The sequence below is a fragment of the Curcuma longa genome, chromosome 11 (assembly GCF_044706935.1).
Source record: "Curcuma longa cultivar G26 ecotype Majalengka, Jawa Barat chromosome 11, ITB_CL_G26_1.1, whole genome shotgun sequence".
Taxonomy (NCBI): domain Eukaryota; kingdom Viridiplantae; phylum Streptophyta; class Magnoliopsida; order Zingiberales; family Zingiberaceae; genus Curcuma; species Curcuma longa.
In genome coordinates, this window is record NC_133871.1 from 14,530,029 (window position 1) to 14,556,307 (window position 26,279).

The 26,279-nt window shown below is 36.9% G+C and overlaps 2 protein-coding genes, 1 long non-coding RNA gene and 1 pseudogene across 8 annotated transcripts; 3 read left to right on the forward strand and 1 right to left on the reverse strand.

Annotated features, from left to right (window-relative positions):
- Positions 1-30: 30 nt before the first annotated feature.
- On the forward strand, positions 31-1,388 carry LOC141839737 (uncharacterized). Its single transcript, XM_074727555.1, has one exon. It carries the CDS (start codon positions 61-63, stop codon positions 1,222-1,224), a length of 1,164 nt encoding a protein of 387 aa, XP_074583656.1. The 5' UTR covers positions 31-60; the 3' UTR covers positions 1,225-1,388.
- A 3,789-nt stretch (positions 1,389-5,177) lies between these two features.
- LOC141839739 (ethylene-responsive transcription factor ERF003-like) lies at positions 5,178-6,073 on the forward strand (annotated as a pseudogene).
- Positions 6,074-10,451: 4,378 nt separating this feature from the next.
- Positions 10,452-13,870, forward strand: LOC141841146 (two-component response regulator ORR23-like). The gene is made up of 6 exons (XM_074729271.1): positions 10,452-10,719; positions 10,846-10,998; positions 11,299-11,712; positions 11,796-11,872; positions 12,132-13,301; positions 13,625-13,870. Exons 1-6 carry the CDS (start codon positions 10,548-10,550, stop codon positions 13,694-13,696), a joined length of 2,058 nt encoding a protein of 685 aa, XP_074585372.1. The 5' UTR covers positions 10,452-10,547; the 3' UTR covers positions 13,697-13,870.
- Positions 13,110-23,039, reverse strand: LOC141841147 (uncharacterized). Of its 6 annotated transcripts, none has more exons than XR_012602780.1 (3): positions 22,278-22,913; positions 20,296-20,418; positions 13,110-13,125 (listed from the first exon to the last, which is right to left on the reverse strand). It is a non-coding gene; the product is annotated as an uncharacterized LOC141841147 (long non-coding RNA). The 6 variants fall into 6 exon arrangements; XR_012602778.1 differs by lacking the exon at positions 13,110-13,125 and adding an exon at positions 16,738-17,093; XR_012602779.1 differs by lacking the exon at positions 13,110-13,125 and adding an exon at positions 19,819-19,864.
- Between the last annotated feature and the right edge of the window lie 3,240 nt (positions 23,040-26,279).

Here is a 26,279-nt window from a genome sequence, read left to right on the forward strand (position 1 = left end):
GATTGAGATTCCAACTCGGTGGCAATTCAAACAGCCGCCTTGGCTACAAGCGTCGCCGCTATGCTGCCCTCGATCATACGCCGCCGCAGCATCTTGGCCTCCTTGCGATCCGGCTGCCACACATTTTTCTTCTCTTCCTCGACTTTCCCGGATGCTGCCGCCTCGGCGGATGGTCACTCCTCCAAACCACTTTCCATGGCCGAATACCTAGTCCGCTCGTGGGGCTTATCCGCCGCCGAGGCATCCAAGGTCTCCAAACTATCCCGCGTCAAATCCACCCAGAAAGCCGACGTTGTTCTCAACTTCTTGAGATCCCAGGGCTTCGAGGATTCGTATATCAAGAAGATCGTCATTCTCTACCCTAATTTCATTATCTACGATGTGAAGAATAATCTGGCCCCAAAGCTCCGATCTTTTGTGGATATGGGTTTCTCGAAGTCTGACATAATCGAGATCGTTGCATCGAATCCCTTCATACTTAGCTGTAACCTGAAACGTTCTATACTCCCCAAGTTGGAGATATGGGAAAGCCTCTTTGGATCGAGGGAGCTTCTCGTCAAGAATATCAAGAAGAATCGCTGGTGTCTCCGGTTCAGCCTTGAGAAAAGAATACTTCCCAACTTAAAGTTCCTAAGGGAAGAGTGCAGTATCTCTGAAGATAGAGTGTCTCGAGCAGCGAGACTCCACCCAGGATTTGTTGGCCAGAAACCAGAAGCACTTCATGCTTTGGTCGATAGAGCCGACGACCTGGGGATGCCTAGGAAATCTCCAATGTATCTATGGACCCTTTATATGCTCCAAACTGTCAGTAAAGAAAAAGTCAAGGCTAAGCGCAACCTCTTGATAAGCCTTGGTTGGTCGCAGACAGACTTCTCCGAGGCATTCAGGAAGTCGCCAAGTTTCTTGTGTCTATCCTTGGACGAGCTACGCAAAAAGATGCACTTTTATGTCAAGGAAGTTGGTTACACGCCTCCCCTAATCGCCAAAAATCCGTCCCTTCTCCTGTATAGTTTGAAGAAGAGGGTGATTCCTCGGTTTCGTGTGGTGGAAATGTTGAAATCGAAAAGTCTATGGGCTGTTAAGTGCAAGTTTACTTCTCTTTTGACGTTCACAGATAAGAAATTCGTGGAGAATTTTGTTATCCCATATAAAGAAAAGGTCCCTGAAGTGGTTAAGATTTTGTGGGGCCAGGAAGGAATTCCTCTAGCTTTGCATTCTGGGTAAACATGAGGGAAGGGTTCTGCGGTTATGGTTCTGCGGTTATAATCAGGTTTGAGATTCTTCTTATTTAAACAATGTCAACTGTGATTATAAACCAGTCTTATTGTAACCTTAAGTATTTATGTGAAATTCCTGTTTGATATTATCTGAACAAAATGTTTGTATGCTTGAGAAATAGTTCTTGTCGTATAATAAGCTTCAGGTTCGAAATCTACTTCAGTGGTTGATTATCTTTTGCCACAAATATGAATAACAAGTCCTGTTCATGAGACGTGCCAAAGGAAGCTCCATTGGTATATAATTGAATTTATCCTGGTGATTATGCTATCCAGATGATATCCCTACTTATTCTAGATCATGTTTGCATATTCTTATGATTTAAAAGTTAAATAATAGCTGCAATATCATTTCTTATTTTTTGGACATTCCCAACTTTTATTTGATAATTTTTGAGTCAACGTAGTGATTTATTGAATTCCACCTCCTTCCTCTTGGAGCTAGCGTACTTTAAGTGAATCCTTTTTGTCATTCTTATAGAAATATCAATTTTCTTCAAGCACTTCTCGTCCATCCTTCCTGCAGTATCCAACTCACTGACTGTTGTTGCACTGTATTTTGACTCTGTTGTTTCAGAGAATGACATCAAATATGTTTTATCATGAGAACATAATCGTTCACAGCCTTTTTTGAGTTTTATAGGCATGTTGCTTTTAAACTCCTTGCTTTATATGCCAATATCTGTATTCTGCAATCACTCAAGTGTGTTGCTGTTGACAGTTTTGATTGAGAGAATTCTTGCCTAGTTCCTTGCTAGTCTATTATGCCTGTATTGTACTGGAACTCAAAATTTAACCTGGTTATGCCATCAGGTTGCTACTAGTATTGAGAATCAAGAGGAAACAAATTTATTCTAAAAACTCCTTGATCCTTTGTTTTTCTTTCAGAGTCCTGCCATGTTAATTGTCATTCTTTAAGGTTCGATTCTTGCACTCTTATAACATCATAGGTCTCTGCATTTTCTATGATAGTTGACATTATGGTAGGGGATGAATGCCAATTTATTTTCTAATATCAATGTAATTTCTTCTGTTTTTACTTCAATCCGCCTTTGCGGCATGCCACTGACAGCTAATGCTCTGCTCTAATCTATTCTGTTACATGGCATGAAATGACCTAGAGTGCAGTGTGGAGAGTCATGCAGCGAGCACTAGCTAACTAAACTCCCGCTTAGACCAAAAGATAGCATTGCTACTCATTGTCCAAATGACAATATCCAAGTCTAGGATAGACTGTTAATGACCCAAGGGAGATCTCTGGACAAGGTGGCTACAACCCAAAACTCTATGGCAAACCAAATGAGAAACCTTAGAGAACAGTGTTGTCTTTCTACCTTCCTTACCCAACAAATAAGCAATTTAAAAAAATAGAGAGAAAGTATGATATTTGTATTCTTCTACTCTAGAAGAAAAAGATTTCATCACAGAGAGCTACTGTGAAGATAATTCGAATCCTTTTTTTAGAGCTAAGACTAGGTTAAGATTTTCTTCACTCAAGATGTCACGAATTGGGTCATTTGTATATAACATGTGCCATGCATGGATGTGAAGATATGTCTTTTTATATAACTTTTCTTTTAATTTACAAGTGCCAACATTTAATTTTAGTATGAATTTTTATTTAGTTTAATTAAGTGTCATAGTCTTTAGTTGTATATAATTTTAGTACATTCATGCTTCATCCTGATTTCATCCCAAATGGAGTTATCTGATCCTCATAGGAAATCCGCTCAGTTCCTCTCTCTAAACGCACTTTTTTTTCCATTCTCAAAATGTAAAAGGAAAACTGACATAAATGTAGAAATCTCTTTAGCAAAAAACAAAAAAAGAAGAAGATTAAACAGATTTAATAGCAGAAAACCTTGAATCAATTATACATGTAGCTCGGAAGCATCCACAGAAGAACACTCGTCTTCCCTCCACAAATCTGGTGGGGCTTCTGTCATCATGTTTACATGACAAAGTGATACATGACTTACAAAAACAATCCACGAGCAATGCTGGAGCCTTCGGTCGTCGTCTTCTTCGATGGACGGATTAAGGATTTGGAACAAGCAGCATGCGAACAAGAAGAGTCAGAATCCAAAGAGAATATAAACATCTGATTGATCTCCACCACATGCCATGGAAGATCGATTATGACTTGTAAGTTCATTAAAAGTAGAGCACGAAATTGAAGTCCAGATGAATTGAACTGCTCTATACATTATGTCCATCCATGTGAGACCGTCCTTAATTTGTTTCTTTCCTATGTAATTGTTACCTTATTCCTCATCCTCAAGTTTTTAATAATTATTATTATTATTATTTTTCTGGTGTGAGTCTACAGTCAACCCAAGACTCCTGAAGTCAATGACTCTCCGTCATGAGTCACCCCACATTGTCGTCTTACTGGAGCGAAAGTAGTACGCAGCATACCACCAGGTCTCCGCCTCTGCAGCAGCGAGGTATGGGCACCCACTCGCACCACTGCACTACCTTCCGAAGCATGGCACTAGTTCGTTCCCCTGTCACCGTGCCACGTTCATATTTGATGAGCATGGTGCATTGCACCTGGAAATTAATTAATGCTCATTTCTTTGGCTGTCACAATTCTCCAGCTGGAAATACCAGATAAAATCTCTGAACATGCATTCTGCAAACAGAACTGTTGCTCTATATATACCAGAATCGCCTACTGTTGTTTTGGCATTTTACTCGGATCTAATTTCGAAATTCCTCATTTACTTAATTTTTATAATATTAAAATCACATTATATCCCTATCTCTTTCTCATTAAATTTAATTTGAAATAATTTAAAATTTTTTAGATTTATCAATTAATTTTGAACTTATATATTTAGATTTAAATTCGATAATATAAATTGAGAATGATAAATTTTTAAATGAATAAAATAAAAATATATTTAAAAAACTAAATTTTTAAAAATAATGAAAGGAGGCGAGGTATAATGGGAATGCCCTGTGTGATTTTAACATTATAAAAATTAGATATGTGAAATTAAAAATTTTAAATTTATATAGGTGATTCAATAAAATATCATTATTTTTTTATAGGATAAAAACATAACTCTGAATCCAACTGAGGCTGAGAAAGCAACCATCTCAAGGTAATGGCTCATGGCTGGCAAGACAAAAGATGAAGTGAATTTGTTTCCAACCAACCAGTATATATCTGCAAACCAATCTCATAGGTGTTAGGTACTCTACAAATCTAATATTAAGATATTAGATTTCTAGGTTAGATCAGAAGTCTGCCCTATGAGGCTAATAATTTACCAGGGGAAGTCATCGACTTGTCAACGACATTGATTACAAATCAAACCGTACTTTCCTACATATTCAATTTGAGTTCCCAAGTTTGTTTTCAAATCCATTCACACAATAATTTAACCCAACTTTCAGAGGAAACATGCCGACAAGCCAATATAAAAATTAATTTATTGAATAATTTTAAGAGAAAATTTTATACGTGTGTTTGTTTGCACCCGCTAAAAATTCATATTCATTGAGTCTCAAGCCAAGTTTCAAAGGTATGAACTCTTTTGGATTTGGACAGGAGTTTCAAATTCTTATGTAGAATTTCAAATGACTTCCCAAGAACCAATTGGATAATTAGTTAATTAGTTCATAATACATAGTTATTTTATTGCACCAGAAATCTTAATTCATTGTGGAATCACGTAGATTAATTAGAAAACCAAAGTTACGATTAGGCAAAAGAATTTAATACATATCGAGTACTGACTTATTAAAAGAGTTCGATTTTTTCATGTAAAAAAAGAAATCACTGTCAGTCGAGAAATGGCTACAGTGGAGAGGCCGCAAGTTAATTGCATTCGACAAGTTCATGGCTGACTGTCGTAGTACAGGCGCAAAAGCAGGAAATCAAATGGAGTGAAGAATTCGATCGTGTCCAGACCCTGCAGCCATTAACGCTGCTTTATAAACTCCCTTTGCACACCTCTCACCGAAGCAAAACAGAGAACCTTGGACCTCACCCTTCCTCGCCATAAACAGAGCAATCTTCTCTTGCTTCGACGTCGTCTCTCTCCCCAAATCATGGTGAGGCCGCAGCAGCGCTACCGCGGCGTTCGGCAGCGCCACTGGGGATCCTGGGTATCCGAAATCCGCCACCCCCTGCTGTAAAAATCTCAACTTGAGCTCCTACTTTATCAAAAAAAATTTTTTTTTAAAAACATGTTTCTAATAGTTCAGATTTGCAGGAAGACGAGGATTTGGCTCGGCACTTTCGAGACGGCGGAGGACGCGGCGCACGCCTACGACGAGGCCGCTCGGCTCATGTGCGGGGCACGCGCGCGGACCAACTTCCCCGGCGGTTCGCCCCCGAAGGCCAACTACTTGTCCGCCGCGCTCACCGCGAAGCTCCACCGCTGCAACTTGGCGTCGCTCCAAGCCGCTGCTCAGCCTAAGGGCGCCGGCCAAGATCAGACGCCGTCGAACGGTCGCGAAATGTCCGAGTTCGCCGACCCAGACGAAGCAGGAGGAGTGTGATGGCAATGAGGTTGAGTTCGGCTGCTTGGAGGAGCACCAAATAGAGCAGATGATAGAGGAGCTTCTCGATTCTGATCTCTGCATTGAGATCGGCTACACTTCTCTGTGATCGTCTCTTTGGCGCTATCAACGTTATTTATTTATTTTCGTCTTCGAATTTGATTCCTCTTCTATGCATTATCAGATTAGTTGTAGTACAGTTATCTGTTCATAAAGAATATCCAGTTGTTAGCATAAATTAGTTGAAGTTATGACTTGCTTAAAAGTCTGTATATTGTCCTTTCCAGATAGATTATTATTGCAGTGGAAGTTCTCTCCATTGTCTAAATTTATGTGTTTTTTTTACTAGGAATTTTTCTTCAAATCTTCCAAGTTCCAGCTCGGATAAAGTCAAAATTTCTGAGGATTCTAGGAAATTTCTAGGTGCAACTAATTGAGCCTCAATTTTTTTTTATCTTCTTCTTTTTTACTATAATGGTTCCTTGACTGAAGGCTAGTTTAGAAATTTAGAATACTGATTCAACCGTAAAACTAGAGTTTGAGATTAGATTGCTGCTATTAAATACACATTTATGAGTAGAGTCTGTAGATTCTCAATGATTAGCATGGGGTTAAATGGATCTTTATAATATAGCAATGATATAATTTTAAAACATATATAATAAAATTTAGTATAATTTGTAATAAAATTTGGTAACGAAATTAATTTAATGACACCTAATATAATTTTGTCATCTATTATATAATTCCTACTATTTGTATAAAATTAATAATTTAAACTTTACACATAAATTTAATTTAAAATTCGTACACAAATAACAGAGCATGTACTTTATTCTCTATGCATGCAAGAACTCAGTGAAATATATTTTGTTTTTTTTTTTTTGCACGAACAACATCCCATTAATTGCAGTAGTAACGATCATAACACATTAAAATGTCGGAATCCAATTTCAGTAGTAACTCTCGGAAAATTTCAAAGCAAAAAGACATTTTTTAAAAAGGTTAAAAAGAAAAGAAGACATCTTGGAGCTCTCGAAGAACTTTAGTCCCTCGAACTCGAATTGAAATGAAACGAGTTGGAAGCTTAATTCCTGAGAGTTGCAGCAACAATACCAGAAGAAAAAAAGAAAGAAAAAACTGAAAGAATGAGGAGGATTCGTGCGCAAATCGCATACAGTCACCCTTAATTTGCTCCCATATCTGTAGCTCGGAAGGATTTAGTGTTAAATCAATGAGAAGTAGGAAATCGCAGCTTGCGTACCTGTGCTGATTCAATTTTAGAGCTATAAAGGTGTGAGCCACAAGATTAGCTACTCAATTCAGCCTTCTGTTCAACACCCAGACTCCTTTGTAGAACTCAGTGAACTCATTAATGATCAGAGATGATCTGTTTCCAACTTTTCATATCAATCCGCAGGGACTTTATTTGATCGTTATTTTCATTGTGTATGAAAATAGACTCAATTTTATCATCACCCTGCTATATCTAGTTTCTCTTGTCCCCTCTGCTTCCACTGTTGGACCTTGGCTCTCAATATAAGCTCCAGTCTGCTATTCAATATTTTCTTTTCAGCTACTTCAGCATCGGATGATGATTGCCGAACCCAGCTAGCTCCGATGGTTCTAATCAACTCACCATTAGCAGATGTTCCTTCTGGACACTGGTTTTCCACAGTTTCAATCTTCTTCTCAGGAATATCACTTTCTAGCCCATATTGCAATTTGTGCCATTTGTGTGCTGGTTATAATTCCATTGAAATGTAAATGAACCAAATGTTGACAAATAAATTTGATGTTTAATTTGATAATAGCTTATTAATATTTGTTTAATATATATAAAGTCAATTACATTAACAAGTTTGAATAAAGTTTGAATATATATATATATATATATATATAATATTTATGAACAAAGTTTGTGAATAATATTCATTAATAATGTTCATGCATGAACAAATCTTGTGAATCATGTTTATCAATAAAACTCTCATCAATATAGTAAATAAATAAATAAAAACTTTCAAAATGAATAAATAAGCTTGTAATATCAAGTTTAATAATCAAACAAACTTAAAATTATAAATTTTTTAAACAATTAAACAAGTTTGAACTTAAAGCTCGATAACATCTAAATGAACCAAATTCAAATTTGTAAGAAAAAAATCAAGTCAAGTTTAACCAATTATTTCAACGATTTAGTTAATTTTAAGTTCTGATTGACTTGATTTGATTATCTTATCAAATTTAACACCAACATTTAACTTGACTTGACTTGTTTATAGCTCTATAATTCTGAATTACCGAAACCATCTCAAAAAAACTTCTGATACTCCAACCACTTGTTTTCATCTTTGAATAGTTTATGGTCAGATAGACGCCCTCACGGCCACCTGAGCTTCCACCTCAAGGGCATTTGTAAACGCTGCAGTTTTGGAAGGGCGTACATTTTAGAAAACATACACACATACATTTGATACTAAATTCGCTTTAGTTACATTTTTTAAGTAACTAAATTTCTTGGTGGTGCAATCTCAAAGCTCTGAATGAATAGATATAAAAAACATAAGAAATTACCAGCTCTGATCTTTGATGGTGAAAAATGAGCAAACGTGTGTTTAGCCAAAGGGTTCCATGGAAGACCCACCATTTAACCAAATACAGTTTTCTAATTGTAAAAAAAATCGAAATATGTAGAAATATAAAAGAATATGAAAAAAAAATGATGAACTCGACCGGAAACCTAAACCTACATTTGGTATGTAGGTATTTGCCATGCAAAGCACACAGTGAAGGATGCCAGAAAAAGAAAAACTTGTCATTGTTATATTGCCAAGTTGTGAATTTTGTAGTAGTAGGTGCACTCGATCGGTTGGTAGCTAGGTAAGTCCTAGAAGTAGAAACCTTGGCCGAGCAGGCTAAGTGTTAGATTAGATATCAGATGTGACTGAAACTGACTGATAATGAAGGGAAAAGGTCGAGAATTCAATGGAGCAGCCCCATGCATTCATTAGTTTGTCTGCCATGACACACATCCGCAACAGCAGTTAAAGTCGATCGAAGCAAAACAAAATTAGGTAATCTGTTAAGCCGAGGCTTGCAGTTGCAGTCAGCAGATATTTTGGTTGGGTGGCTTAGAGCTGTTGCACTGGAAACTGACCGCTAACGTTACTCTAATCATCTGCATTAATTAAAGCAGCATAACAACATAATTAATTACTACAATAGACCAGGAATGTAACAACTTAATCCAGTTTTATATCCAAAGCTAAGTATCATTACAATCCAATAATGGGATCGAATTCCCCTCATCGCCTCCATATATTTTTTAAAAAAATTATGTATCAAAAATAACGATGCTGAATTAGAATTGGTTGATAAAACTATTTTTTTAGATTTTTCTGTGGAAAAGGAATTTAATTTTTACGATTGGCACATCCCTGACTTGAGGGAGAAGCTTAATTCTTTAGATTTTTTTTTTTACTTTTTAAAGGAAATTATTTTTTATAAATAATAGTTAAAATTGATTTTTAATTAAAGGTGAAATATATGACAAAATATTTATTTATTTATGAATTAATTTTAATACTTTATTTTATTTTTTAAAACACAAATAAAAAATAATTTATTATGGAAATTTTAGTTTATGAAAGAGCTGATAGGTACAATTATTTAATTGAATGCATGAGTTAACCTATTTCTTATAAAGTTAGTATGGGAATGAATATTTTTTATTTGGTTGTAGAAATAATTAATTTAAAATATCAATTTGCATAGTTTCTTTATACATAAAATAATTTTTAAATTTATTTTATGCTCTAAACTTATAAATTTGGTGCTCTATTCACTCCTCCAATCAATATATATATAACATGAATTCGATGAATTAATTAAGGAATGCAAGACAAAATAACAAATAATTAAATTAATTGAACTAAATAGGCTAGGCATGCTACTCAATTAGACTCAAACAATTGATCAAGTGGAGAAAAAAAAAACAAATTAACGGACTAAATTAATAATTTTATACATTGATTTTTAACTATTGCTTTAATTTATTATTAGACTATTATTGACTAAGTAATTAATGATATAAATGCTCTTTCTTGGTTAAATATCCTATATTTTTCTATAAATTAAATATACTAATTAAAAGAAAACATTTATTTTCTTTATCATATTATAATGTTGGAAAGTGATAATATATATGCACTACATTAGAAAGGAAGATTTATTTTCTTTATAATTTTTAAGCCAAAAAATTGTATTATTATCTACTGTGATGATACAAATGGAAATTCCCTTCATATGTTCCCTTTCTCTTTTTTTCTATTTCTCCATTAACAAATATAATATGAGCAATTAACTATAATATTTAAATTGTTAAATAGTAAGCAATCTTAAATGGACGTTATTGGGAGAAAGATTTTACGGAAGAATCTCGTTGACAAATTTCGGTTCAATTTCAAAACTTTTCCAAAGATTTTATGATAAATGAATATAAAAAAAGGCGGTGTCTGCTGATGCTTTCCCCATTTGACTCCCTCCTAATTGCCACACAACCTTCCTTTGCATCAACCCTTTCCTTCTCTGCTATCTGCCAACCCATCCCACTCCTTCTGGTGTCGCTCCACTATTTCGGCTGCAATACCATGTGAGACCAGACTCTTGCCTGCTCCTTTCCTGAACTTGTTGTAGGTTCCTTCGAGCAAGACACTGTCAAAATTTTGATCTTTGTTTTGTATTTTGTCGTTGATGCATTCCTGGCGCACGACGGTGGAAGAAGGGAAAGGGGGCTCGCTGTTGATGGGGAGGGGCGACGGACAGAACGAGCAGTTCCCTGTAGGCATGCGTGTCCTCGCCGTCGACGACGATCCCACTTGCCTCAAAGTGTTGGAGGCCATGCTGCTTCGATGCCGATACAGTGGTCTTCTCCCCTTCCTTCTTGGTGTTCAAAAGTTTCGTCTTTTATATCAATATTGATTTTTTTTTTTCGCTGTATCTGTGGCTATGGTCTGCTTGAGAGCGATTTTAATTTGTTTGGATGTGCCAGTTACAACTACGAATCAGGCTGCTTCGGCGCTGGAGTTGCTGAGGGAGAAGAAGAACAGATTTGATCTAGTTATCAGTGATGTGCATATGCCAGACATGGATGGGTTCAGGCTTCTAGAGCTCGTGGGACTCGAGATGGACCTTCCAGTCATCAGTAAGCCAAGGATGATTTCAATTTCATCAATGTTTTGTACATTAATATGCTTGTCTAGTACGCATGCTAGTTTCTTCTTCAGAGACTATTTTGGTAATGTTTTTATTTGGCAATTTACCCAACTTTTAAAGTAGGCGTGCATTACACAAATAGTTGGATAACTCATTTAGATCAGATAAGGTTTTTTTTTTTTTTCACTTTAGTGCCTAACAGACGACCTCAGGCAATTATGAGTTCCTATTGTTTTACTGAATCTTTGAACTCCACAGAGGTTAACTGTGATAAATTGGTTGAATGCAGTGCTCTCTGTGAATGGTGAGACCAAAACTGTAATGAAAGGCATAACTCATGGTGCTTGTGACTATTTGATCAAACCAGTTCGGATTGAGGAGCTCAAGAATATATGGCAGCATGTTGTAAGGAGAAGGAAGTTAGCTCACAAAGAGTATGACCATTTTGATGATGGGGAAGAATCAGACAAGCACCAAATCGTTAGTAAAGAATCTGCTGACGGCCTGAACATGAATAGCTCACCCAATTGCAATGAAAAGTTTAACAGGAAGAGGAAGGACCAGAATGACGAAGGCGATGACAACTCTGAGGAGAATATGCTGGAGAATGATGATACAACTACTCAAAAAAAGCCAAGGGTTGTTTGGTCTATTGACTTACATAGGAAGTTTGTAGCTGCTGTTAATCAGTTGGGAATTGACAGTATGTACCTCCCTTTTTTTTTTGTTCTATATGACCTTGATATTTCTGTGTACCAATCCGTTGCTATGATTTTTCCAATGTAGAGGCCGTGCCTAAGAGGATACTGGAGCTTATGAATGTTGAGAAACTTACAAGAGAAAATGTTGCAAGCCATCTACAGGCATGTATTCAAATTTATACCTTTTCATTTTCATCGTGATGCGTGTACCAATATAGAAGTTACTGTGTTGAAATTGCAGTAAGTTTAGTCTTTACCTCTACTGTGGGTAATAAACACTGGTTACCCAGGAAGATTGTGTCTATTTCTTTCTCATTTTACAGTTTAGAGTGTCTTATGTGCACGATAATATCAGTTTGAGTGCTTGCTCTTCTACCTGTTCAGTTAGATTATATTGCTCAATACTGTGTTGTAATTGCAGAAGTATAGGCTTTACTTGAAAAGATTGAGTGCTGCAGCAAATCAACAGGTCAACATGGTTGCTGCTTTTGGAGGTAGGAACTCGTATCTAAGTTCATTGGATGGCTTTGGGAGCTTTCACGCTTTGGGTGCTTCAGGCCAGTTACAAGCCCTCAGATCACTCCAACCATGCGAAGCATTTGTTAAAGCAAATACAAGTGGCTTGGGAATTCATGATCTTTCCTCTTCCAGAATAATTAAAGTTGGAAGTAGCAACACAATCATTCCTTCTGCCGATATAAGCAGACTTCCACCAGTAATTCATGCCAGCAATCAACATGGGAGGTTGTTACAGGGATTTCCCACCTCATTGGAACTTGAGCAAATGCAACTAAAAAGAATTCAAGAACCAAGTAGTCAGTTTCCTGGTTTCTTATCTGGAAATGGAATTTCTATTCCCAGCAGTTCTTTTCTCAATGTGTCAAGTGATGCTTTTATAACACAATCACTTGAGCAGCAGACACCTTCCAATTCAGTGGTCAGCCTCTCTTCAGGTAGATCATTGTCCGCAACCTTTGATCCTTTGCTTGTTAGTGTTGGGTTTCCTTCCCAATTGCCTGATGCTGGTAGACTCAAAGCTGATTCGCAATCTGCTGTTCCGTTAACCCAGTATACAACCAGTACTTCAATAGTTTCATTTACTAATAATGATGATTTGTCCAAGTACTTGGACAACTTTCCCGTTTCACAAAGGGGAAACAATCCTCAAAGCATTTCTTCCACTGTACAAGATCCTTTTATAGGCAGAGATGCAAAATGTCAGGCTAGCTCTTCTGGTGGATTGACAATTTTATTGCCTCCAACTATGGATGGAGAGACAAATTTTCTCAATTTCTGCAGTACAGGCAATTTTAAACAAAGAGCACCAGAGGAGGAAGGCATATATGAACAAGACGCCCTGTTCAATTCTCGCTCTAGTACTGTTTTGTTTACTGATTTCGTGTCTAATTCTGCTCCTGGAAATCAAAGAGTGAACAGTCACCATAATACCAGCTGTTCAATCTTTCCATCAAATTGCCAGATTGGTAAGTTAACCGCTGGCAATTCACAGAAGGAGATAATGAAAGTGCAGGAAGGAACAGAGTTATCTGGTTGTTGTCTTGATGTCGTAGTTGGTTCTCTTATCAAACCGGTATGATATTCTCTGTTCGCATACACTATCGATTCAGTTTCTAGAGCTCTTTTATAATCTATATTAAGCTTGGTATACTTTGACTATAGCAAAGAGTTAGGAAATTCTCAGGTTGTTTGCAGAATGTGTAGAGTTTTCTTTTAGTAAACAATCAAAACTTTTTTCACCATAAACTACTCTCTCTTTTTTTGTTTCTTTATACTACATCCTGAATACGTTGTTAGTCATCTAACCAGCAAATTGTCCTGCAAAGGTCTTAATACACCTTTATCTTGTGGCATTATTATTCACGATTTTCTAATTGAATTCGCTCTACTTTGCAGGAAAAAGGTCATATCAGTCTTTCCGAGAATGATAGTGAATCTGACATGTATCAATTTGACGCTTGCATGTAATATTTATATTTTGATGAATTGAGGAGAATCATTGTTCAGTTAGATCCGAGTAAAGCAAATGATTCCGTACTACGTTGAATCTGCTTTCTTTTCTATGCTTAGTAGATGGGAACTTGCAGAACAGTATAGGTGTGCTAGATCCTCGAAGAGATTTTATACGCCGCAAGCTTTCAACTGTAGCTCAATAATATTTTTGTTTTCAACCCTTCGGATAGCTTTTGAGTTTCAAGCATGGCAAACGTTTGGCAAGGTGCAGTGTTGATGTGTACTCGAGTATTGGACCAAGTTTTTTTGCTTTTGTTGTTTGTGTCATCTTGAATCTTGATGATAAATATAACAATGCGGATGACCAATCCGATATAGACAATCAATTCGCACTATATCCTTAATTTGACATGGGTATTTGGATCATGATAGAGCCACACACCACATGCTGTTCACAACCTTGCCCTTCCATGAGCAGCCAATCAGACATGTACTACCTTCTCCCGTAAACTTCCCTCACCTCGAGTTTCCATTGCACCCACTACCTTCCTTCTACATTCCAGTCGTTACCTATTCGTTGTCCATCCCTTTGATGCCCAATCATAGCAAGCCATCCCATCTCCATTGTTCTCTCTGTTTTGCAACTCTACTATAAATGCCCTTGTCACCCTTTGATTTGATAGAGGAAGATTGAAGAAGCCTCCACTTCTTTTCGAAGAGCCGAGCAACTCTAGCCCTTAACCACAATCAGTTACTTGTGTTTATCATTCCCTTAGAAAGAGCAAGCCACAAGGTGCTGCCACCCCTAAAAAAAAAAAAAAAGGTGCTGCCACCCCTTTCTTTTTCGTGCCCATAACCAACGAGAAAAGGGTCTAATAAACTTGGTTTAGAAACCCTATTTAAAGGATAAATATTTTGTTTTTGACCTTATTTTGTCTTATATTTCAAAAGGTGGAATCCACCACTCCAACGGTCCACGGTCGATCTCACGGCCATCTGTGAGGAGGTAAATTGGGAAGTTGCAACTGATCATGACGGAGAAGGGCATTACCTCGGCTTGCCTACTTCAGCAACTCTGCTCCGTCGTAACCAAATCAACTATATCCCAGGGGCTTATTTTGTCTTATACGTAACTTGCTTCATTAACCTTTAGATTTTTTTAATAGTCTAAGTATTCAGATCCTTACCCACTCAATTAATTTTGAAGGTGAACGACCTTTTCTTGATTCATCTATCGAATAAATTCGAAAACATAGATGACTTCTCACTCAACAGTCAATATTTTAGATTTTTCATTCCACTAGAAGAAATTATCCTGCAGTGCGCTGTAACGAATCGTAAATACTTGATTAATCTACTGAAAACTTTACTGCTATATCATGTCCGAGGAGGCTCCTATGTTACGTTGTTTTCTTTGATAACATACATCATGATCTTATGTTATTATTATACACTAATTGCTTGACACTACCATCAGGCTAGCTTTTACTGATATTGATCGATACATATTTTGCATGTTAATTAAAAATTAAAAACATAATTTTCTATTTTCAATGAAAGGCATGAAGCTTATTGTTGCAAAGTCCGCATCACATGAAATGCTAAGATGTAGACCGATTAAAGTAGCCAAACAATGATAAGTTACAATGTAATAAACTATATTATTGTACACATATCAGTGTATGAAAAAAATTATCATGTGCATATATGAGAGACACAATAGCATCAATTAAGAGTTGTGACTGAAAGAGAAACATTGTTTTATATTAAATGAAATATTTCTGCAAGTATATAGTTCACTTTTAGTGAATTAGAAAATCAACATATAACTTGATAACTTATAACACACCTCTGAAAAATTAAAATTCAAAATTTTCAATTGAATAACCTAATAACTAAAAATTCAAAACTTCAAAAATGTAAAATATAATAAAGAATGAAAATACTCATCAACAACCGCCCACCATAATGTCCATATAGATTTTATAAACAATTTTTTAAATAAATTTTAGCTGCTCATGTTTGCTAACAAAACAACGAGAATACAGTAGATAGAAATACAAAGACAGAAATACAGAAATACAGTAGAGACAGGGACGCATTTACAATGGTCTCTGTATCGTGTTTGGTAATACAGAGACAGGGACACTGTTGGCCGATCGGCCGGAATTCGACCGGATTCCGGCCGAATCGGGGTCGGAGTCCGGCCGCGGTCGACACGCCGGCGTCGGGCACGTCGACCGCGGTCGGACTCCGACCCCGATTCGGCCGAAATCCGACTGGAATCCGGTCGAATTCCGGCCAACAGTGGCTGGGGCGCGCAGGGCTCTGTTTTTGGTCGGATTCCGGCCGGATTTCTGCCACAATCCGACCGGAATCCGACGCCGGCCAGAGCGCCGGCGAGTTGCGCGTCCAACGCGCCCGGCTTGGCGGCCGGCGGTGATCGGACGGCGGCGCGACGGTGCCGGAAGCAGAGATGGGTAGTTTTTGTCTCCGTCTCCGTTTCAGTGTCCCCATTTTTACAGTGGACAGAAATGGAGACAAAGACGGAGACAGAAATCCTATTTCTGTATCTGTCCTAAACTAACACAGTCCACAAGGATTCTATTTAAGATTGATCATTAGATACACCTCCACAGGTAACAAAATTGAGTCGATTAGGAACTACTAAATATATTAACCAAAATAATAATCAACCAATATATTTATTATGCAAGGTTTTTTTTTGTTGCAAATTTTTGTTATATATTAAATAAGAAAAAAAATCAAAATTGTTTAAGTATAAATATGCACTGCTATATATGTAATATGTTGCAACTACATTGGATGTCAATCATTATTACTATCATCATCATCATCATATTTGTTCCGATTCTATAGTTTATCAACTTGTATACAATACAATATCACTAATAATGTTAAACAAAACATTATAAGACTTGTCTTTCACACGATTCAATTTAATTTTGGTAACCATTAAATCAGTAGTTCACCATTGAATAAGATTATACTATCTCATCTAATTGTCTACCATTTTATTATTAATTCAAGTTCCATCTGATTGTTAAATTTATGTTACAAGTAATCCCACATCATACCAAATTGTCATAATTGTTACATTAACCAGTAATTGTTGTTTTGCCTTGCAACCTCTAAATAAACTATAGAGAAATAACATTAACCACAAGCAAAAAAAAATGATAAATCCCAGTTAACCCCATTGACTATCTCTGGGAATTATGACTGGTCCGACCCCACAGAAGTTTCCCACCGGCCACTAGAGTAAATCGGGAAGTACACGCAGCGGTCAGTCCAGACGCCCAGCATTCTTTGATTGCGCTCCTCATTTGAAAGAAAATTTCTACAAATACGTCGTAGCTGGGGATCGAACTGCAGGTGCCTAGGTGACAACCTGAATATACATAAATGCTCTTATAATATGACATTATCGATAAATATCTAATATCGTCTTAGACCCTCTGACATTACTAAGATTTTATAATGTCATTATATAAAATATTAATGTCAACTTCAGAATATTTCAATTTAAGAATTAACAGAAATTTAAAATTTCAAAAATAAATCATATTTCAAGGGTATTTATATATACCTTGTTATTAAGATAATAAGGATAAATTTAAATATGACCTAAATTTATTTATATTGATAATTATGAGTGTCTTATATTTTTTTATAAAGATAATAAAAATTATCAATATTGATAATCGATAAAGTCATTTTAAAATGCCCCCTTAACTAATTTATAATGACATTAATAAATATCATTTATACTAATTTATGAAGATAAAAATTATTACTGATATGGCAACAGTTTGCAGTTGCCACATGGCTTGCGAGATCCAAAATGATATGGGATTATTAGTCAATCAAGGAGGATTAGACAAATCTCGATGGATAGCAAATTGACAACCTTAGTCTCAGGCGCCAACTTCAATCTTTACTCGATTTCAGGTTCCGATCTCAACCTCAAGCCTTGGGTCCCGATCCCAACTTCTACTAGATCTCGGATCCCGACCTCAACTTCAGTCCCGACCTCAACCTTTGCCCGGTCTCAAGTTCCGACCTCAACCTCTACTCGATCTCGGGTCCCGACCTCGATCTCAGGTCGCGACTTCGGTCTCAAGCTTTAGGTCTTGACTTTCATAATAGCTCAACACAATCCAGTCAGTTGAACTATACTTCTTTTAACTAGAATAATTGAGGAGACTTGTGATATGGTGGAAGCTTAAAGTTGTCGCGTGGCTTGTAATATCCGGAATGATATAGGGTTATTAGTTAAAATGAAGGAGGATTAGACAAATCTCGATGGATAGCAAGTTGGCAATCTCAGTCTTAGGATCTGACTCCAACTTGAGTGTCAGAGTAGCTTGCCAGGATCAATCTCCAACGTTGTTCAATTCTCTTTTTGGAGTGTTTTTCAAATATTTTCGTCATCTCCAGTAGCAATCTTCAAGGAGCGTACACGTCGACCTGTTCGTTGACCGGTGGCTTAATCATCTACGGTATTTAATCAGAATAATTACTAATATTTATTTAAAATATATAATCTAAATTTAAAATTTACAAATCATCATAATTCATCAATCACTTAAAATAAAAATACAAAAAATTTTAAAATACAAATCAAAATGCTAATACATAATTTTTATTATCTAACAATTATTCAAGTCAAATTTACAAATACAATACTAATGATAAATCTTTTACACCCAAAACTAATTATACACTAATAAAATATATGCAAAGCATTAAATTTTAAAACTAACAAAGTCTCCTAAAATAAAAACTCAACTAGTTTATTAGTCTATCTTCAACTATCATATATTTGTATAAGTAAAATAAAATAAATCAAAATAAATTAAAAGATTGAATATCAATAAAATAAATCAAAATAAATTAAAAGATTGAATATCATATCAAATGGGAAATAAATAAATTTATAGGTCCCTAAGGATATCCGCATCTCCACAATGGTATGATATTGTCTACTTTGGGCCTAAGCTCTCGTGACTTTGTTATTGGGCTCTCCCCAAAAGGCCCCATTCCAATAGAGATACTTTTTCATTCTTTTAAACTCATGATCTTTTTCATGTGCTTTAGATGTGGGACTATGTTTGCACCCTTGCAACCCAACAATCCCCCCCTCAAACAAAGGACCACAGGCCCCCCCTCAAATGTCGTTTTTTGCCCCACGGTCCACCCGATCTACTAGGACTTTCACCTAGCCGCAACTAGAACTTTTTTGCCCCTGGACTTTCACCCGATCTACTATGACTTTCTACCTAGCCGCAACTAGAATTTTTTGCCCCTCAGTCCACCCGACCTATTAGGACTTCTCACCTGGTGTATGGTCCTCTTGATTGGTGTATGGTCCTCTTGATTCAAACATGGGAGCACCCACTTTCTTTGTTTAAGGTTCAACCTATATGGTTAGATCTGGCCGGTGAAGAGCGGTCTCGCTCTGATACCACTTATAGGTCCCCAAGGATGTTCGCATCTCTACAATGGTATGATATTATCCACTTTGGGCCTAAGCCCTCATGGCTTTGTTCTTGGATTCTTCCCAAAATGACCTCATTCCAATGGAGATACTTTTCCATCCTTTTAAACACATGATCTTTTTCATGTGCTTTAGATGTGGGACTATGTTTGCACCCTTGCAACCTAACAAAATTATCATTCCTTATGCATCTAATAGTAGTCTTCACTAACTCTTAACTATAAATACATTCGATATTTGTTTAAAATGTACTCAATTTTCCAATTTTAGCTCCAACATATCATATAGTCATTAATCAAATAAGCTCTGAGTTCTACTTTAGTCCATACCTTTACTTGCATTTGTTCCATTACCAAGTATGATAGTCCAATTTCCAATTATCAATTGAGATGCATAGAACATGACTTAAAGCTATAAAAAAAAAAACTCTCATCCAATGCAAAACAATCATTCCAGTATTGGAAGAGAATCTTATAAAGAAGACATTAGAAGAGATATTCTTACTAGTGAGTATGTCATAAACTGAAATAATTCTTTTATTTTATTGAGTTGATTATGTGAAAATATTAATTTAATTAATTATAAAGTTACTGTATTCTTAAGACATGTTGGTGTAGTTAAAAACATATTGATACATGATGAGTGTCTGCACAGTTCGACTCCTGAGTTGATACAAAAACTAATTAATAGTGATATCGAAGTTTAATCTTGAATCATCTAACAACTTACAAGTCAAAACTAAATACAAAAAAAAAAATCTTCAATAATCTAGAACACAAGCATGACAAGAGTATATTGCCATTTCAAGTATTTCTTCCCTTGCGTGAGCTATATCTAAGATGAGAACTAAATCATCGAGCAAACCTCTATCCATATCTAGAAAGAGTAAGTGACTAGAACAGAAATTTCTTCAAACCTCTGTAAAAGATCATAGGGTTAACCAAACTCTCTTCTAGTTCTAGGACAAACCAATATCATCACTTAAAGAGTAAGTGACTATGGGCTCAAGTATATAAAGTTTTGTTTCTTTCATATATATCAAGAGTTTTATTCTACTATTTTGGCTGCGACAATCATGAATAGTTTGCCATACCTCCAAACACGGGCCAAAGTTCTTATGGCCATGTAGATTGTTAAAGCAAACCATATCCAAATGAATACATGAGCATGATGATAGGAAGATAAGGCTGGGAATGCTAACAGCAGCCACTGCAACCTGAACATGTAACGAAGGGAAGCAAGTCAAATCCAAATGCAGAAAATTATTGAAGTAAAATGTAGGCTGTCATGTCCAGAACTATCAAATATAAAGTAAAGTGACACCTCAGAGAGACTTGCCATAGAGTATATGCAGAGTAGGTGTAGTCAGAAGCTTCAAAGTTGATGCCATCAAGCACAAAAGCTAAGGAATTGATTGTTTGAGTACCAACAACAAACTGAGTTTTATGGTCAAGTTTATTTTCTATAGATTTTGAGGGAAACAAGTCTCATTTACACATCGGAAGTAGAATTTGTTACATTAATTGAGCTGTATCAGGCAACATCTTTTAGCTTATATTATGCAGATTGTGTCGTTAAGACAAAAGATGTGACATACCGGGAGGCATTTGTGTATCATCTTTTGGACATGGATGTCCTTGGTGAATATGTCAGACCCAAAATGACCTACTACTCCAAGCAAAACAGTGAGGGCTACTCCAAGAAGAACGTTGAACTGCAAGGCATGCAATTTTTTGTTTTTTGTTTTTTTTTCATATGAAGGAATAAAGAACTAAAGAGAGGAAAAGTTTTGTTCTTTGGGAATGCATGGTACCTGCAACACTAGAGCTGTAGAAGAAACATTTTCCCCTTTGGAAAACGACACAATAAGTATTGGCTACAAAAGGTCAAGTTTTACTACTGCAGGAAGGTTTCCATGATTTTGGAGAACCAGGACAAATTGAAAATCACGAGTGAAGTAAATTATAAATGAGGATTGAACACACACTACAAGAATAAACGGTTATTATGATATTTTCTTAACAATATTTATTTTACAATGTAAATTATATATAAACACTTTTTAACAACACTTATTTTAAAATGCCATAATTAATTACTCTCTTTAATTTCTAAACTTATATTATCTCCAAACCTAATCGATTTATTTTCTCACGATACTTTTTCTCTAACTCTCCAGTTAACTTAAATCTTCCTTCTTCCCCGCACCGCAAGCCTCTTCTCGCGCGTGATAACCCTATTCTCCCTTCTTCGTCTATCAATGTCCCAATAACGATGGTGAGGCTGCGATGGCGGCTGCTCGCAGCCTCACGAGGAAGCCGCCCGATCGTGGATCGCGGCCGCGCCAGGCGGCTGTTCGGCTGCTAGGCTGCCGCCCACTCGGCGCCGCGCGAGGCAGCTGTGTGGCCGCCCGAGTAGAGGTTTGTTTCTTAGGATTTCTGCTGTTGGCACGGGTGATTGCAGTCACTTTCTGTGTCACACTGGCCGCATCATTGGCGGCTCGCGATCGACAGACTTCTATGGCAGCTTTCTAGATCTGTTTACAGCTTTGGTTGGCAACTTCTCTACTTGCTGATGGACTGGCAGTACCGCAGTAGCAGGCCAGGTATGAGGTATGCACGTGTAAATGTTTTTTCGGCACCATAATGAAAATGCATGCAATGATCAATTTACATTGTCATTATCTATTAATCACTATCTACGGCTGGTTGTTAACATCGATTGGCATGACCGTAGATCTTTAATTCACAAACACTAAATCTTCATAATCCCCCCCCCCCCCCCCCCCCCCCTAAACCCCATAAAATAGAGAATTGAAAAATAGGAAAGCTTGTATATGATCAGTAAACCTTAATTTGCTGCAGATAAGAGATAGGAAGCAAAAAAAAAACAAAACAAACAACAGATACAAGCTCGTAAACAGATGAGAAATAAAATCTATAGCAAAGTTGAATAAAACATGCGTTGTAAATCAAGAGGTATATTGATCTAAGATACCGCATGCATAGCTGAACACTAAGCTTTAATAGATCAGATCGAAACTTGTTAAAATAGATCGAGCTGTGGTAAACTAACCGGAGTAGAAACGGGTAGATCTTTGAAATTTCTGGAGACAAAAAAAATGAGCCCTCTTTCACAAAGAACTCAAGATCCATTTACTTATTGTGAAAAAACACCCATATTAAACTGCAACAGAGAAGCAAACTTGGACGATCTGCATGAAAAGAAAGATAACATCTATTAGAATCAATGGTTAGTCCCTATATAAGAGAATAAATAGCACAAAACTATAAGTAGAGAGAAGATAGTCAAACGGTGCTTTTGTTAAATCATAAACATGTGCATCTCAAAAATCACGAATCCATACACGCCTTATCGTTGCTTTAATTTTTCCATCTCGATTCAGTAGATCTATACCAACTTGCCCATGGAGACTGATAAAGCATGCCGAAATTAGTAGAGTCTGCCCTAATTAAAAATCTACGAACACACTCACCTCGCAGAAACCACCGCACGCATGGGTGTCTATCCCTTAATCCACCGCTCGAGACATCCCCGTTTACCCTCTCAATCCACTTGCCTAGCATATGCCTTTCCCATCACATAAAATTCTTACTACGAGGAAGAGAAAGAGAGACGGCTGACAGGAAGAGAAGTGAGCACACAACAGAGAAGGCATCAACTGATGCGATTTCCGCTGTGTGCTCACTCTCTTCTGTCACCCAACTCACCGTTCATGCATTCAAATGCAAGAATAAGACGCGTTCATGGCGGAGTTGTGGAGGAGAAAGAAGGAGAGACACAAGAGCGGAGTTGAGATTCTAATCTACCATTTCTTCTCCTTTAATTTGCTTTGATCTTCTCATCTCCTTGCCTAGTTTATATAGACCAGTTTCCATCTAGGGTTTCAATGCGGGTTGCACGTGTCACCTCGCCAGCACAGATTCGCTAGCTGCCCTCTACTTTCTTCTTGATTGCCTATTAATTAATGGCATTTAGGTAGTCGCAGTAACGTAGGCAAGATAAGAACGCGACAAAAACGGGAAAAAAATTTAGAGGGAAAACCAGAAAAGAATCTACTGGATCTGTACTTGTGTCGTCCTTTAATTGGTTTCATGCCGTTTGTTTATGTACGCACCAGGCAGCAGTACATTTGTCCGCATGATCGGCCGTTGGTTGCCACGCCTCGGAAAAACTAACAGGAGGATTTCATGATGTCCCCAACGATGCTCCTCAGATTCCTACCGGGGTACCGGAGATTCAGCACGTGGTTCAATGAACGACACGTCGGCTGAGATGAAGATGGGGAGCGTGATGTCGATAACATATGTGTTTCATTGGGAACCAACGCAGGTATTTATGGGATGATGCATCGTGGCCGTTTAATTTGACCGCGATGGCATCATGCCGTCCTTTCAATGGGACCGCGAGGGCGAAGGAATCAAGGTAGGGTTCGTCTTTTTAAGTGTAGGCGATTTGGTTTTATTAGAATGAGAAGCTGAATGCAATTACCACTTATGGCAAATCTAATCTATTGAAATTGTACCTATTAACACAATTTTATACTGTTTTGTAAATGGAATCTAATTCTACGGCGCAATGGCAAACGGAATAAGAATAACAATAAGAATGGAAAGACAGATGAAGTAATATAATATTGATTTAGTATAAAATGTGAGTGATTTATTTTATATTTAGTTTTAATTTGAGTCATTGGGTCGAATTTGATATGATTGATCCGTCAAAATTGTCCAAATTTTCGACAGCACAGTAGGCCCTACACACTCAATATGTTTTATATATTCTTCTAGTTTATTAGATTTGTCCTGCCTGATTGATTTGACACATCTAATTAATTCATTTGGTCCCCCAACTTATTTCATCTAATATAATTTGTACATCTGGGTCGTTCAACTCCCTTAATTTTGTCAACTTGCTCTGCTCATCAGACTTCTAGATTTTGTGCTGCTTAGATTTATTTGATCCATTATACCTAACACAGGTTAATAGTACATACATGATCTTTCATAATGGGCACCAAGACCCAATGACATGTCCCTCCTCCTAGCACAACCTCTAGCTAGCACGAGTTGATCCAAAATGATTCAGGTTGTGCTTAATTAGTGCAACCAACCACTATATATTGTACCGTATTGGGCTGAGCCACGTGTGACCCGACCCACTTTGACACCTCGATCTACTGAAATTTAAAACAACAAATGAAGATATGGTTGATCGAGTAGTGGGATATGGATGAAAAAATTAAGGGACAAAAAGATCAGCTCGAGGTGGGCTCCTCAGCTCCGGCCAGCCAAGATATATAAAAGTTTGGATAAGATCTTTGTTCAATTGTAATCCTCCGAATCTAAGGTTGACGTCGACGCATGCATCTAACGTTTAGCTACGCCTTCATTACAATTGTCCGGCCGGTTGATTTGGGAGACAGCAGAAATAATGGGCGTGGCGACACTTTTTAGCGCGGTCAGCGTATCTTCTTAATTATTCTATATATCTTATGCTTATCCATTCTGGAAGACTGGATAAACTTTTTTAATTAATTAATTCCTTTTATTTGGAACTACTTTGACGACCCTTGTGTGGATCATGCAATAGACACACCTGTTCTTAATTTCGTTGCTGATCTATCTTTCTCTTTTTAATCATTAAACGGGAGAATTTTGTGCACTGGTCTGGACCTTGGTTTATCGACAACAACAAACGGTCAACTAGCTGGTATACCCAATCGGATCATTCTGATCATTTAATTTCTTAACGTGATGTTCTGAAAATGCATGCCTGCGATTGGTTTTCAGGGTACGGCGTGATCGATGAGACAGCAGCTAGAGTAATATGCATGCACGAACGGTTTTAATTATGTTGTTGAAACTTAAAACAATATATATAATTAGAGGTCGTGATTAATTCAACTTGATCAGTCTGGTTACGTTCTCTGACATGAAAGTTTTGAAAACTAAAATATATATAGCCTATAACTACTCAGTCAAACATGATTGGGACCTCCTGTTGTTTGCATTCCACACATAGTGAAAGCATCTTTGATAGACATGATTCATAAATCTCGGATTCATCTGGGAGCTAGAGAAATGATCTATTCGATGCATCTTTCAACGTCGGAATTGCTCGACAAAGATAAAGGCCATTTTCAGATTCCGTGGTGCCTATCCATTGCGAATGCAAGTGCATCTCTGTGAAGATAACTTTGCCTTTCCACGGTCAGGCCCATATTTTTGTCATGGACCACGTATTAATAATGCATGATGACTGAGTCAAATATGCATGTCAGCTCAAATATCTGTCTTCACTAATTGTGGATAAATCGAGAATTATTCACAGCAAATGTCTAAAAATTTTGACTTAATATAATTGATAATGCAGGAATTAAGATTAGCCCGCCCTAGCTAGAAACCCCAAGTTGTCTCCTAGATCTTCAATCTCAGGCTGATGATTAACACAATATTCTTTAGTTTTGGAAAACAGCACTAATTGCAAGCAAGGCCATCACCCATTCGTCATCAGGACCACCCTCCTTTGTTTTGTTATTCCATTATTGCTATGTTCCAAATAAGGGAAAGGTAAGTATTTTTTAGAATTTTGCATATTTTAAAATACAATACGAAACCCACACTTTTAGTTAGCGAACGTAAAACATAGGCCACACATCAAATACATATGCACGTATCGCATTCATAATATAATTAATCTGCTTCAGATGGTATTTGTTAAGGGTTAGTTATAGTTCTAAATGATCTTTTTTGTAGTTTCGCTCTTTATAAACTTCAAACTTCATTGTTAATTAATTAATAACCCTCACCCACGTGATTAATTTCGAGAGAAAAAATAGGTTTGAAGTTTTACTACTGCTCTTAAATTAAAAAACCTCAAATCTCACCTCCATACTGATTAGAGTTTTTTTATTCGATTTTTTTATTTCACAACCCTCTCAAAAACTATGCATTGGAGATAACGTAAGTTGTGCCTGTATTTATTGCTCAAAACCTACAGGTAATTCTCACTCACTCTAAGTTAGTGGACGACTTTCGCTTTAAATCAGTCTAA

Excerpts from the sequence above, each read along its gene's own strand:
- LOC141839737 (XM_074727555.1), top strand. The coding sequence starts at position 61 with ATGCTGCCCTCGATCATACGCCGCCGCAGCATCTTGGCCTCCTTGCGA.
- LOC141841146 (XM_074729271.1), top strand. The coding sequence starts at position 10,548 with ATGCATTCCTGGCGCACGACGGTGGAAGAAGGGAAAGGGGGCTCGCTG. Across the intron at positions 10,720-10,845 it reads GCTTCGATGCCGATACAGTG|TTACAACTACGAATCAGGCT; the intron begins GTCTTCTCCCCT and ends TGGATGTGCCAG. Across the intron at positions 13,302-13,624 it reads TTGGTTCTCTTATCAAACCG|GAAAAAGGTCATATCAGTCT; the intron begins GTATGATATTCT and ends TCTACTTTGCAG.